The sequence below is a fragment of the Barbatula barbatula genome (assembly GCF_947034865.1).
Source record: "Barbatula barbatula genome assembly, chromosome: 16".
Classification (NCBI taxonomy): domain Eukaryota; kingdom Metazoa; phylum Chordata; class Actinopteri; order Cypriniformes; family Nemacheilidae; genus Barbatula; species Barbatula barbatula.
The window spans coordinates 16,031,832-16,047,261 of NC_136779.1; the positions used below are offsets into that span (position 1 = coordinate 16,031,832).

The 15,430-nt window shown below is 38.3% G+C and overlaps 1 protein-coding gene across 1 annotated transcript; it reads left to right on the forward strand.

The window, feature by feature from the left end:
• Positions 1–4,210: 4,210 nt before the first annotated feature.
• On the forward strand, positions 4,211–5,711 carry lrrc18b (leucine rich repeat containing 18b; the record flags this gene model as incomplete). The annotated part of the gene is made up of 2 exons (XM_079476743.1): positions 4,211–4,330; positions 4,942–5,711. Exon 2 carries the CDS (start codon positions 4,947–4,949, stop codon positions 5,709–5,711), a length of 765 nt encoding a protein of 254 aa, XP_079332869.1. The 5' UTR covers positions 4,211–4,330; positions 4,942–4,946.
• Positions 5,712–15,430: the final 9,719 nt, after the last annotated feature.

Here is a 15,430-nt window from a genome sequence, read left to right on the forward strand (position 1 = left end):
AAAGCGGCACACCTGCCGATTGTCACCACCTGCAACCACTTCTCAGCGGCTACGAAAGCTGCTGAGATGAGAAGGAAGTTAAGCTATGCTTCTCTTGGTTATGATAGAACTAAGAAACTCTTTATTGTAAGCACAGGAACGAACGAGTGACTACCGGCAGGACCGCTCCCGCACCAACTCGGAAGTGGAGGTACAAGATGCCAAAAGCTGACAAACCAACGGATACAGCGAGTGAAGATCTTCCTCCCTCCCTGGTATCACTGGACGTCGGCGCCCACCTCGTTATCCTCTCGTCTCCTTCTAAAACACCTAACAAAAGTTTCCCTTCGGGGTGGTTTATTGCATACTCGTGTACGTGTTGTACTTCGCCGGTCACAGTCTCCAGCATGCTGGAGTAATGTTTGTGGTAACGGTATTGCCGTCACGGCCATAACAACGTTTGCATTCCTGCTCGAACAGCGGCTAATAAGCCGGCTGGGCAGAGAGTGGCAGGTCACGCTCATCGAACATATCTCCTATGGGCGTCACCAGACAGCCCCATTGCGGATCCATGCCACAGAGTGCAGAGGATGAGATTTTGGATGCAACTGCACTGCCTTCCCCGCAGCTCACGGCCGGACACTTGGTACCTGGACACGGGGGAACCGGTCAAGAAAACGGAGAACGCCCCTTCAGCATTTTTGTGGCAGATGAGCTTGGTCGCCCTGACTTTCCTCGACTCTGGAGCAGCTAAGGGCTTTGTCCGTTCCCCAAAGTAGAGCATGTTCTTGTGGCACCGACCAAGGCTCCCTTTCAAAGCTTGTTAGTCCTCGCCATCACTGATGTCGAGGGCTTACACTGCAACGTGTCAGCTGCCTCCTTCCATCCATCACTAAGCACTTCTGGGTTACGAGCATGACGGAGCAGCTTGTATTCAAGCCCAGTATATGTGAGCTTCCCTCACGAGGTGAACCCTTGAATCTAGGCTAGTGGCCTCCTTGGGTGGTCCCATCTGACGCTTTCTCACTCTTGGTTCTCCTGTCTGCGAACCTGTGACCTCCCCTCAGTGGACTCCACCGCTTCTGTGCACCCCTGGTTGGGGCCCCGCACTACTACTCCCATGAGTTCTCCCCACTGGTTAGACCTTGTGAGTAAAGAATGAGTTCTCATGTTGAGCTTCTCAGAACTAGAAATTAGATCCTTGCATGTTTGTCTAAGTTAGTGATGCATAGTTAAAAAGATCTGAAATCCAAAAGTCCTTTTTTTATATAAATTTGCCAAGTAGAACGTGTTTCTGGATCATCACCTCTTGTCCTGGAACAAAATTTTTATTAAACAAACAAACTGTATCCTTATCCCTCCTTAACATAATCTACCCCTAAAATTTCTTGATTGGAAATCGGGGTCAAAGTTTGGGGGAGATGTGATATGATACATAATCACGCATTACTTACAGTAGACCACCCTTCATAATATCCAGTTGACCTAGATTTGATTGGTAATTTGATCTACGGTCATTTGAGAGAAAGTGTTTCACAAAGACTTTGATGCTAGTACTTTGATGAGTGGAGGAATTGTTATGTCTGGTTCGAACACTGACTCATAATTCACCTACACTAGAAATCAAAGTACAGCAAACCTCTGTTATTACAAAATGGGTCAGGAAAACCAATGGTATGTTGTCTCTCAAGAATGTTTCAAATAAACATTCCTTGTAAATGTAAATTCACATGTAAATATTACTTTACTTTACATTACTTTAATGAAGCAACACAAGCCTGGTATATTTATTTATTATGTAAATCTGAGTACAATACTCAAACTGGCAACATAAATAATCTGGATTTTCATAATAAAGTATCTTTGACAACCAAAGAATTGCTTACTTCTGTAGAATATAGAATAACTTCAATTACAGCAGAAATTATATTTTCATTATAATGTAAAAATGGAAGTAGAAAAATTATAATGAAAACGTGCCCTCTCAAATCCACTAGAGGGCACTCCCCTCATCACTTGGACTACAATATTGTGCTACAATATCCATAATCAATGACCAGACTCACAATCTGTAATTGCCTTCACCACTGTCTTGTTAAATGTTGTTTGTCTCAATCACTCATTGTGAAATCATGTCTAGTGTCACATTGCAATTCTAAGTGTTCTCATCTGGATGCCTGGCCTTGTGTTTGGACTGAACACCTGTGCTTGGATATAGGCTACTGTATGCCTGTTTTTTGGATTGCCCTATTAATAAACTACATTTGGATCATCATCCGTGTGTTTTCGTGCAGTTCATTACACTAATTCAAGCTGACCCGACAAATGCCAAAAAAGCAGAATCAATGTGAAACCCCTTTTGGTGTTTATTGTATTATTGTCAATGAGAATGTGTGAGTTTGTTGTCATGAACGTGTGGTGAGATGAGGACAGAGGACCCAGGCGCAGACAGCGGGTAAGGGGTTAACATATAATTTAATAAATAATAAAACAAAGACAGGTGTTGGGCATTAATCAATAACGAGGTAACGAGAGGATGGGAACAGAGACGAGACCTGCTAAAAACAACCCGAAAAGGCAGAACAGCACGGCTAAACTTTTCGAGACGTAATGTTACCATGCACAGAGAGCAAAGAGTTAACTTCTACTGTCGAGTGCCAGGCTGGTAGTAGCAACTTGTTATGTTTTGTCAGACAAGTTTTTTGCGACTCTAACGCTGAAATACTACAGTTAACATATGAAAACATTTTAAGTTAAAATGTCACAGAGTTTCATTGTTAATATTATTTATGACAGGCTAATGTAACTAGTAAGTTAACACATTACTTTTGAAATAAAGTAATCAGACCAGTAAGTTCATTCATTTTAATTGATTGAGTAATTAGTAATCAGTAATTTATTTAAATTTCTAGAGTAACTTGCACAACACTGATGAGGTCACAATACAAGATTGTATTTAATGTTGCGTTGCTTGGTTGCTTGGTTTCAAACTTTGTATAATTTAGTAGCTAGCTTCAGTAAAACATAAAACAACTATGTACTGCCCTCTTTTGGAGCTAAAATGCAATGACAAATGCAATTATATTGTATGTGACTGTTATAACTCACAGGGTAAAAATAAGTCTGTTTGGGATGCACAGCTAAAAGTCTTATGGTATGTAGGATAATTTATCATATGCCTGATAAGTATCTAGAGAAACCGTTTTTTTCACTTACTGTATGATAGCTCATGCTAGAGTAAGCAGTGGTTTGTAAGATCACCTGAATTAGCCACCTCATAAAATAGTTACAAATTGCCATTGGAATGGGTTGGTCTGACTGGAGGACATAGCACAACTATACACAAGTTCCCCTGCAAGTTCACCACAAGCCACAATTGTTTAACCACAACAGCTCTGCACAACATTCCCAGTTTAAATCTAAGTAAGTATTAGCTACTCTACTACTAACTAAGTTACTTAATTCTTAAGCAATTAAGCATTTTCTAAAGTAACTAAATACAGACACAGTACTCAAAGTACTGTATACAGTATAAGGCTAGTTGTGAGGAAACAATCAATATTTTTAGCACATTTAGTTAAACTGAAGCTAAAAAACAAATCAAATATGGCAGCATGGTAATAACCTCAACTCCCACTGGTTATTGTGTCTTGAATTGGCGTGACATTTAAAGGTATTGATGTGCAGCCATAATTTATTTTAGCTTCAATATGTCGTGTTTTTTCCAATTTTTCTAATGTTCAAAATTATAATCGCTATATATATTTTGAATGATGTTGGTAACTGAACAATGGCAGTACCCATTCATTTCTATTGTGTGGATGAAAAAGCAAAGCAAGTCAATGAGTACCACTGTTGTTCGGTTCCAATATTCTTTAAATATTTAGTTTTGTGTAGAAGAAAACTATTCTTTAAATATTTAGTTTTGTGTAGAAGAAAAAAGATATGAAAAATCTTTTTAATATATCTCTATAGTCAAACATAATAAAAATAAAAAAGCAAACAACTGTAAACTGAGCTTGTAGCTCAACAAAGCAATAAAACAACCAGGCAGAACCCTTTCTGTTGCCTGGAGACAGGAAAACAAAGCTGTTCACGTCTGTTATAACAATCTCATTAAAGCAGCAACAAACAGTGCTCTCTACTCAGAGGAAATTAAGTAAGTCAGGTTTACTCTGCTGGTTTTTACTTACAGGGTTTCTGATAGAAGCCTGTGCATTATTTAGCTACATGGAAGGACTCCTAACAACATACATCCTGTAATGATGAGAACACCGTAGTCTCTGACACTATTACTCTAAACTGGACCGAAAGATTAAACTGGACCGAAAGATAGACCCAATCACTACAGGTAAGAAAACACATTTCCAAAAGTCAAACATTACCGATTCAATGTTGCTATATTGTATTGGGAAACCCTGCATTATTAGATACATTTAAAAGGTTTGCTGTATCCTATAGATAGCCAAAAGTTTTTACCAGGTGGTATTGCTGAGTTTTGAAGCATATTTAGTCAAACAGCAAAATAAAATTATTAAATATGCTAGTCATTTCAAATGACAAGTATAAGCCTTGCATGTTTTTTTTTAAATGTACAGATTTTTTTTAAGGAGACAACAATCATTGAATGTTGGTAACCCAACTGAAATAAGCTACACTGCCAAAAATCTAGAGACAATCAGTTTGTTGTCTGTACATTTTTATTATTTCTTAAATATTGCACACTGTTTTTATTTGCATTGCTTGCTATAGATTGCACAGGGGGTTGTAACTGGGGATGATTTTTGTAAATATGTTGTTTTGAATGCTGCTATAATAACCAGTTTTTCTGGTCAACATCATGACTAGACCAGCAGAAAACTAGCTCAAATCATCATAAACCAGCTTGAACCAGCATAGACGTTCATGCTTGCACTTTTATGTATGTACAGTATTGTTTTATGATGTCAATCTTGTCCATAGACGCAATGGTTAAGGGGAAGAAGAAATCAAATGAACAGTCAGGTAAAAAAATCACGCTCAAAATGGCCAAAAATGCACTGAAAGTAACCGTGGATGGAAAACGTCGCCTCGACCTAAGCAACATGGAGATTGCCACCTTTCCAAAGTGCATCCTGAAACTTTGTGACGTGCATGAACTGGATCTTAGTCGCAATCAGCTCAAGCAGATCCCAGACACCATTGACCAGTTTGTGAACCTTCGCTGGCTGGACTTGCACAGCAATCACCTTGAGCAGATACCTGCATCTTTGGGTCGTTTGCATAATCTATACAGTCTCAATTTGTGCAACAACCATCTGACCACCTCTGGCCTACCCCAGGAGCTGGGACTTCTGAGGAATTTACGCATCCTCAACCTAGGAATGAACTGCATAGAGACCCTACCTCCCTCCATGGCTGCTATCAAAGAACTTCGAGAACTGGGGCTTTTTAACAACTTCCTGACACATTTGCCAAAGTTTCTCCAGAACCTCCCAAAGTTGCAAAAGGTAAACATCAAGTCCAACCCCATTCCCACAGATGACCTAGAAGTGGACCACATCCAGAGAGTCGAGTGTCTTTATCTAGTGAGAGAAGAGTGTCTGTGTGCTGACTGCTTAAAAATGTATAAGGAGGGAAGAGAGAGATTAGAGAGTCGAATAAGTGCAGCTTTGACGCAAAAGAAGTCCATCTTCGCAGGGCTCCTTATGCCAAATTCTGTAGCACAAGACCAACAGGCAGTGTGGAGGTGAAAGACTGACACAAAGTGCTTTTGCATTGAAGACAGCAATACCCTTAGCACCAGAATTGATTGTCATATTGAAATCACAATAAACAGACAAAATTTCTTAATAAAGGTTTTATTCATTTGAGTGCGAATATGTGTTCAGCCAATGTAAGAGAGAGAAAAGGGAGAGATCAGATATCTTTACTGTACATTTACATAACAATGAAGTAGAAAATATAAAAGTTTGTGTTTTAAATTTTCAGGTAGACATGACAGTGTGACAACAATCTGCGTTTACACACCCTAGTGAAAAATATGTAGCTTTATACTTTATTATATTTTTCATATATTTTATTTTTCAAAAGTACATTGCAAATCTGCTAACAAAAATTGTACTAGCTTTATATATATATATATAAAAAATGTATTACCATCATGCTTTTTCCTATTTTCACAATACAACATTTAACACACTTTCAAATAATTGTAATTTAGTATTTTTTAAAAATATATATTTTACAAAATATACTTGAATTTAAAGAATTGTTTATTTTTCAAGTGTATTTATTTGCACTTTATGTAAATATATTTAAGTTATTTTTAACTGCGTGGAGAAAATAACCATTGTAACAATGCACTTAAAGTATACTTTCAAAGTAAATTATTAAATAACCTGAAGTTGTAGTTAAATTTTGGAATAATTTTTAAGTGTACTTCTTCATGCTTGCAATTCACTGAATAACTGCTTCAAGAAAGTAATAAAACATTTGATAAATGCTTTGAAAGCCCATTTAAAATATTTTTTAAATAAAGTGTATGCTCTGCACAAAAGGCAACTCTTGTAATTGTGATTTAATTATTTCAATAAATGTACACTCTAAAACCCTTAAAAAGGGACCAACTAATTTCTGGGTTATTTCAACCCAGAAAAAATGGGTTATTCTTTTTGACCCAACTTCTGGGTAAAATACCTGACCCAAATGTTGGGATATAATAACCCAACATTGTAGATCAAATAACCCAACTTCTGGGTCAAAAGAACAACCCCAATATCTGGGTTGAAATAACCCATAAATTAGTCCCTTTTTAACCAAAGGTCAAATATAACCCAACTTGGGTTACTATGCCAGTATCCCTTATTTCAGAAAAGAAAACTTCAGACAATTACACACTTCAAGCACTTTTACATTTTTATTGCATTAAATTAAATTCATTATAAAAAAACACACACTTGGACCTAATCATTTTTAGGTCACACTGAAACAACACTAGAAAAAATAGAAAAATCAACAACTCTCAAACATCCTTAACTTATTCAAACACAGCTTAACACAATCAAACAGGTTTGCAATTAAGCAAGGCAGTCTTAAGAAACTTTACAGGTTTAGATTCCGATCCCTTAATCTGATAAACAACTTGCTGGAGAAACTCCCATGCGGGAGCACACTGCTTGGGGTAGTTGATATCAAGAACACAAAATGCCTTGAAGCACACGTCAACTGCCCCAAGCAGTGTGCTCTGAGGGAGTGCCTGACCAGCTAATATGACGAATGCCTGAGAAGCACATTGATGGGGATCTCCCAGCACCAGGACTAATGGGAATGGCTTTGCCTGCATGAGGCATTCCACCATATTTGTTCCAACCTAAAACAGACAGAGACAGAAAGAGAGACAAAAGAAAGTGAATATTGTGTAGAAGGTGAATTGTAAGCAAGATAATAGACTACCAGTTTGTGTTATAATGCTGATACTAACTGTACAAGGAATTCAAATGAACTATGGTTCTTTGGTGTGTTCAATGTGTACAAGAACATGTGGATTGAGAACCACTCAGAGTAATAAAACTTAACATCTTTAACTTCACTTTCTAGTCAGATTGCTAACTTAGATCAGAAAAAAAATATATTGCATATTTGACTATTGAAGATTAATCCTATTAAACTAACAAAAGCTATTCAATCAAGAGCAGTGAGTGATGTCCAGGCAGTAAGAGTAAATGGCTCACCTCTAAAATTCTCAATCAGCTCAGACAGCCGCCACTCAGTAAGCTTATCAGCGACAAATAAGTCCATTTAAAATGACCTCGAGAAAATTTAGCAAAATAGAGGTTAGCAACAATTTGAAGACATGACAGGCTTCTTAAATCTCACTAGTTAAGCCAGTAGAGCACTGTATAATATGATAAGCACAGCGCAGCTGGTTAACATTGTGTTCCCTCGTCGCTCTAGCCGCGGCTAAAGGGTGTCGCACACCGGACGAGAAGCGTAGCCTATTTACATTTTAAACACATTATTTTCTATGAGTGTAAGTTACACACACCGGCGGCGCCATTCAGCGTCTGTCCGCGGCGCCCAGCAACGGCTAAGGACCTCGTTCAAAATCCTGCAGCGCCACAGAGCGCCATGTACATAGTTTTATATTAAATGTACACTTATTTGTCTCAAATCGTCGTAAATGTATATACTGACTTCACAATGAGCTGCAATATATATTTAGTGATACATTAATTTACAGATATCAGTTGTACGAATGAAAATTGCTGATGTTATTGTATTTTCTGGTGATATTCTCAATTCATTCAGTTAACGGACGCTCTGAGGTAAAGTGTTCAGACTGCAGACTCATCAACGGTTGTATTTGATTATACAGTACAATCATAACATAGTAGCCTACTGACATTATCTTAATTCCGCAATGTCCTTAAACATAACAATATAGCTGGCCATAAACGGAGATACCTCGAGTAGGCGGCGCAGCGCGGCGCTTCTCGTCCGGTGTTCGACCCCCTTAGCGCGGCATGAAGTCGCCACTAGCTGCACTGTACTTATCGTATTACTACAAGTATTATAACAATGAGATATATACAATCAGATAACAATCTGATATATCATTGGTTAAAAACGTAAACAAGCCTCCACGACGTGGAAGTGGAGTCCACGTGCTGGCTTCGTCACATCATAACGGTAATGTACTGAAACGTCAGACCTCATTTATTCCGGAATGGACAGAAGAGCACAACTTTATATAAAAAGGCAGTACAGACACTTTTCATGGATTTCGCTGTTAAATTGACGTTAGTAGTCAATGGACATGCGACATGCCAGCACAGAAAAACAAAAGTAACCGACGATCTGCAGGTACATCTTCCCTTAAGCTTAGGTCAAATATTCATTGCCAGACAATTTTTGAAAAAACAGAGTAGACTGTTTCAGAAAAACTGTATCATGAGACCATCGATATGATGCACAAAATTCTATTGTAGTTGCGAGTACACCAGAGTCCTATTTAACTATTCTTGCCTCACTTAATGCTGCAAAGTGTCCTCCTTTTTGGTGTTATGGAAATGGCCACTATTACGTTGTCAGAAAAGGTGATTTTGTGATGTATATCAAACGAACGATCATCATCATCAAGTTTCATGAAATTAATTCAAAACTTCATAAATCCAGGCTGAGTTTGCCACGTTAAGCCTAAATAATAAGACAGATAGCTTGCAGACAAGCAGCCTGCTACTATTTTTTTGGTAGGTAGGCAAACTAAGCTGCATGTCTGCTAAAAGTTAGTTTCTCACATTTCGTTTTAGCAAGAAGAATGAATGATGGAAGCAATGCATCACATTAATTATTTTATTCTAAATGGTTAAATGCCTAAATCCTTTCACTATTTTGGATAATGTTTGAAGCCAAGATGCCCACTGAAAAGAGGCGGATTCAAGAGAGATATTTCAGGGAGTTATGTTTTTCTGTGTTATTATTAGTACTAGTTAAGGTGATTGAGTGCTGTATTTCAGTGTTTTACTTCTTTATATATATATTTTAATAAAGACCCTGTTATTCTCAGTCCTTCATATAGCCTGTGAGGTTTTTTTGGGGGGTGGGTGGGTTGCTCTGACCCTTTTTTCAGGTCAGAGCAACTGCCCCTCAAAATTCCTGTGCACGTCCCTGATTTTAACAGCTAATTTTGTGAACTTATCTTTATTTTAATCATTCAAATTTATCTGGGTGGTTAACAACAGTTTATTCTTTAGTGTAACAAACTCGAAACACATATTTATTTTGACTTTACACAGACTTTAAACCAGTTAGATGTCGCGATATCCGCGGGCGGCTTAAATGCCGACCACTTTAAGTCATGGTCATTTTTTTCAGCAAATGATGCCTAAACTAGCAACGGGGACATGTACACAGAAAAGTTAGGGTTACATCTACACTGAAAATACTTGCTTACCTTGAATACACGATGAAGTTGTCCTGAAGATTCCCAGGCCAAAACTATTCGAGCGGGTAGTGACGGTTATTTCAACCGTGAGAAAATTCCAGAACAATGGGGGGGTATTTGAAGCCGTGAACCCAGAATATGGGTTAATCCATGAAAAATAACCTAGAAACCTAAACAACCCAGGAATTGGGTCAAAATATTAGCCCTATAACCCAGAAAATGGTTACTATCTGAAAAAATAATCCATAATTTTAACCCAACACAAATAACCCAGAAAATGGGTTAAAGAAATAACCCAGGAGATTTTAGAGTGTATACAATGTCACAGAGAGGTCCAATGTATGAACATCAATCCATGACTAATTTGATACCAACAGCACAACATACGAACACAAGAAAATGTGTTCCCTATCAAAAGCTACTCTCGATGCTGCGTTTCAAACGCTATGGGAGAACGTCTTTGTTCGACCGGTTGTGAAGCACGTGTGTCAAACACGCCAAAAATTATTTTGGCTTTAAATAACCTCGGCAGGTAATTTGGTTAATTACACCATCACCTGCAGGTTATAAATACGCGTGGCGCGAACGCGTCTTCAGGTTCTTTTGTCTTCAAGGACCGCATTGTATGCATGTGTGTGTGCGCGAAAGCGAAAGCGAAAGCGAAAGCGAAAGCGTAAGCGTAAGCGTAAGCGTAAGCAAAAGCTAAGCAAAAAGCTAAGCAAAAAGCTAAGCGATATTATTTTGTACTTATAAGCCCCGAGGGTTTCTTTAAGGTACGAATTAAAATAAAGGATCATGTCTACTCCAGAACGGAGATGTGTGCCTCCGTGTCAGAGACAGCTTGACGAACTGGATAGACATGAATTCTGTTTTGAGTGTTTGGGGGTTGATCATGCCACCATGGGACACCGCGGTCAAGCCAGCCGCAGTTCGAAAATACACGGTCAAGCCAGCCGCCGTTTAGATTCATTATGCGCCCATACGTGGTAAACTACGATACTTTCTAGAAACACCGCTTTAAAAGCTTTATTTAAATGCGGATTGTCTGTGTGTCTCCTCAATATTATATATTGCGTTTTACGTTTAGAATATGTCGTTTTTGTAGTAATTTATGTATTTTTTCGGAATGTTTGCATTATAATTTCTGTAGGCTAAAGTAGGCCTACTTTATTGTAAAAACAATGTGTTCAAAACAAGTTTAGTGGTTTTAATACACGATTTCTAATAAGTTTCACAAACGGATGGTCTCTTCCTGTTGGGGGCATCCCACACTATGTGCACACCATATATGGTCTCATTTTACTGAAGCATTTGGGAGAAATGGTCATTTTTTCACTTTAAATGCCTATAGAAACTTGATTTCTAATAAGTTTCACAAACGGATGGTCGGACTCTGTAGGGGGCATCCCACAGTATATGCACACCATATATGGACTCATTTTACTGTAGCATTTGAGAGAAATTGTATTTTTTTCACTTTAAATGCCTATAGAAACATGATTTCTAATAAGTTTCACAAACGGATGGTCGGATCCTGTAGGGGGCATCCCACACTATATGCACACCATATATGGACTCATTTTACTGTAGCATTTGAGAGAAATTGTCATTTTTCCACTTTAAATGCCTATAGAAAGATGATTTCTAATAAGTTTCGCAAGCGGATGGTCGGATCCTGTAGGGGGCATCCCACAGTATATGCACACAATATATGGTCTCATTTTACTGTAGCATTTGAGAGAAATTGTAATTTTTTCACTTTAAATGCCTATAGAAATATGATTTCTAATAAGTTTCGCAAGCGGATGGTCGGATCCTGTAGGGGGAATCCCACACTATATGCACACCATATATGGACTTATTATACTGTAGCATTTGGGAGAAATTGTCATTTTTCCAATTTAAATGCCTATAGAAACATGATTTCCAATAAGTTTCACAAACGGATGGTTGGATCCTGTAGGGGGCATCCCACAGTATATGCACACCATATATGGACTCATTTTACTGTAGCATTTGGGAGAAATGGCGATTTTCCCAATTTAAATGCCTATAGTATAGAAACGTGATTTCTAATAAGTTTCACAAACAGATGGTCTCTTCCTGTAGGGGGCATCCCACAGTATATGCACACCATATATGGACTCATTTTACTGTAGCATTTGGGAGAAATGGCGATTTTCTCAATTTAAATGCCTATAGAAACGTGATTTCTAATAAGTTTCACAAACAGATGGTCTCTTCCTGTAGGGGGCATCCCATACTATATGCACACAATATATGAACTTATTTTACTGTAGCATTCGGGGGAAATTGTAATTTATCCTATTTAAATGCCTATAGAAACTTGATTTCTAATAAGTTTCACAAACGGATGGTCGGTTCCTGTAGGGGGCAGTCCACACTATATGCACAAATAATTATTAATGTGACTTTTTTTCGGCCCGTAACTAGTCGTAACAAATCGTCTGGCTTATTGAGGAATGGTGAGCTATGACCTTTATAAGCGATCAGGCGTTGGGGGTATGATAGGGGGGCAAAAACTCGCCCCAAAAATCCCATTGACTTAACTTTACGACAAATTTCAGCGGGTCGTAGCTCCGAGCGAGAATTTCGTTGAGATACATGCTGGTAACGACATTTGAAGAGGCTGGCAGGCCCTGTAAGAACATACCTCACAATGGGGTGTAAGTTGCACCCCTGGGGCGTAGGAGCACCCCCAAAAAGCCCCACTGACTATAATGGATGCCCATATAAGGAGTTAAAATGTCCCGCATGATATAACTTAGCAGTACCAGGCAACGAATCAGCATCCCAGGAACTTCAAAAAGATATGAAGCCACGCCCATAGCAACCATTTACATGGACTTAGCAACCGATCCTATAGACTTCCATTATAAATGGCCCACATTGATATCTTTTCCACACAGTGTCGTAGAGACAAGGGGTGGTCTCATTTGACTCAGGCATTCAATTAATCTGTCACATGATCATTGTGAAGCTTTTAAGCCACGCCCATTGCAACCAAATAGGTTTACTTATTTTACAAGATGTATATCTCTGCATCAGAACATCGTAGAGACATGGGAGTTGGTTCATTTTCACTTATACCTCAGAGTTTAAAAAAAAATTGTTTAATGCCAAGCCACGCAACCGTTAGGGCCAATAGCAAAACCTTCATCTTTGCATCAGAACATCGTAGAGACATGGGGGTTGGCTGTTTCACTAGTGGTTTGAAGGGTCATCCCCCTAGCCCAACACCAGCATTTTGCCACATTAGCACCACTTTACAATTTCTTCAGAGAATGTACCTTTCAATTTATAATTAATGTGTCTATAACTTTTGAAGCAGAAAAATGACAATTTTGGCCATCCGTTTTTGAAACTTATTAGAAATCATGTTTCTATAGGCATTTAAATTGGGGAAATCGCCATTTCTCCCAAATGCTACAGTAAAATGAGTCCATATATGGTGTGCATATACTGTGGGATGCCCCCTACAGGATCTGACCATCCGTTTGTGAAACTTATTGGAAATCATGTTTCTATAGGCATTTAAAGTGGAAAAATGACAATTTCTCCCAAATGCTACAGTAAAATGAGTCCATATATGGTGTGTATATAGTGTGGGATGCCCCCTACAGGATCCTACCATCCGTTTGTGAAACTTATTAGGAATCATGTTTCTATAGGCATTTAAAATGGAAAAATTACAATTTCTCTCAAATGCTACAGTAAAATGAGTCCATATATGGTGTGCATATACTGTGGGATGCCCCCTACAGGATCCGACCATCCGTTTGTGAAACTTATTAGAAATCATGTTTCTATAGGCATTTAAAGTGGAAAAATTACAATTTCTCTCAAATGCTACAGTAAAATGAGTCCATATATGGTGTGCATATACTGTGGGATGCCCCCTACAGGAAGAGACCATCCGTTTGTGAAACTTATTAGAAATCATGTTTCTATAGGCATTTAAATTGGGGAAATGACAATTTCTCCCAAATGCTACAGTAAAATGAGTCCATATATGGTGTGCATATACTGTGGGATGCCCCCTACAGGATCCGACCATCCGTTTGTGAAACTTATTGGAAATCATGTTTCTATAGGCATTTAAAGTGGAAAAATGACCATTTCTCCCAAATGCTACAGTAAAATGAGTCCATATATGGTGTGTATATAGTGTGGGATGCCCCCTACAGGAAGAGACCATCCGTTTGTGAAACTTATTAGGAATCATGTTTCTATAGGCATTTAAAATGGAAAAATTACAATTTCTCTCAAATGCTAAAGTAAAATGAGTCCATATATGGTGTGCATATACTGTGGGATGCCCCCTACAGGATCCGACCATCCGTTTGTGAAACTTATTAGAAATCATGTTTCTATAGGTATTTAAAGTGGAAAAATTACAATTTCTCTCAAATGCTACAGTAAAATTAGTCCATATATGGTGTGCATATACTGTGGGATGCCCCCTACAGGATCCGACCATCCGTTTGTGAAACTTATTAGAAATCATGTTTCTATAGGTATTTAAAGTGGAAAAATAACAATTTCTCTCAAATGCTACAGTAAAATTAGTCCATATATGGTGTGCATATACTGTGGGATGCCCCCTACAGGAAGAGACCATCCGTTTGTGAAACTTATTAGAAATCATGTTTCTATAGGCATTTCAAGTGGAAAATTGCAATTTCTCTCAAATGCTACAGTAAAATGAGTCCATATATGGTGTGCATATACTGTGGGATGCCCCCTACAGAGTCTGACCATCCGTTTGTGAAACTTATTGGAAATCATGTTTCTATAGGCATTTAAAGTGGAAAAATTACAATTTCTCTCAAATGCTAAAGTAAAATGAGTCCATATATGGTGTGCATATACTGTGGGATGCCCCCTACAGGATCCTACCATCCGTTTGTGAAACTTATTAGGAATCATGTTTCTATAGGCATTTAAAATGGAAAAATTACAATTTCTCTCAAATGCTACAGTAAAATGAGTCCATATATGGTGTGCATATACTGTGGGATGCCCCCTACAGGATCCGACCATCCGTTTGTGAAACTTATTAGAAATCATGTTTCTATAGGCATTTAAAGTGGAAAAATTACAATTTCTCTCAAATGCTACAGTAAAATGAGTCCATATATGGTGTGCATATACTGTGGGATGCCCCCTACAGGAAGAGACCATCCGTTTGTGAAACTTATTAGAAATCATGTTTCTATAGGCATTTAAATTGGGGAAATGACAATTTCTCCCAAATGCTACAGTAAAATGAGTCCATATATGGTGTGCATATACTGTGGGATGCCCCCTACAGGATCCGACCATCCGTTTGTGAAACTTATTGGAAATCATGTTTCTATAGGCATTTAAAGTGGAAAAATGACCATTTCTCCCAAATGCTACAGTAAAATGAGTCCATATATGGTGTGTATATAGTGTGGGATGCCCCCTACAGGAAGAGACCATCCGTTTGTGAAACTTATTAGGAATCATGTTTCTATAGGC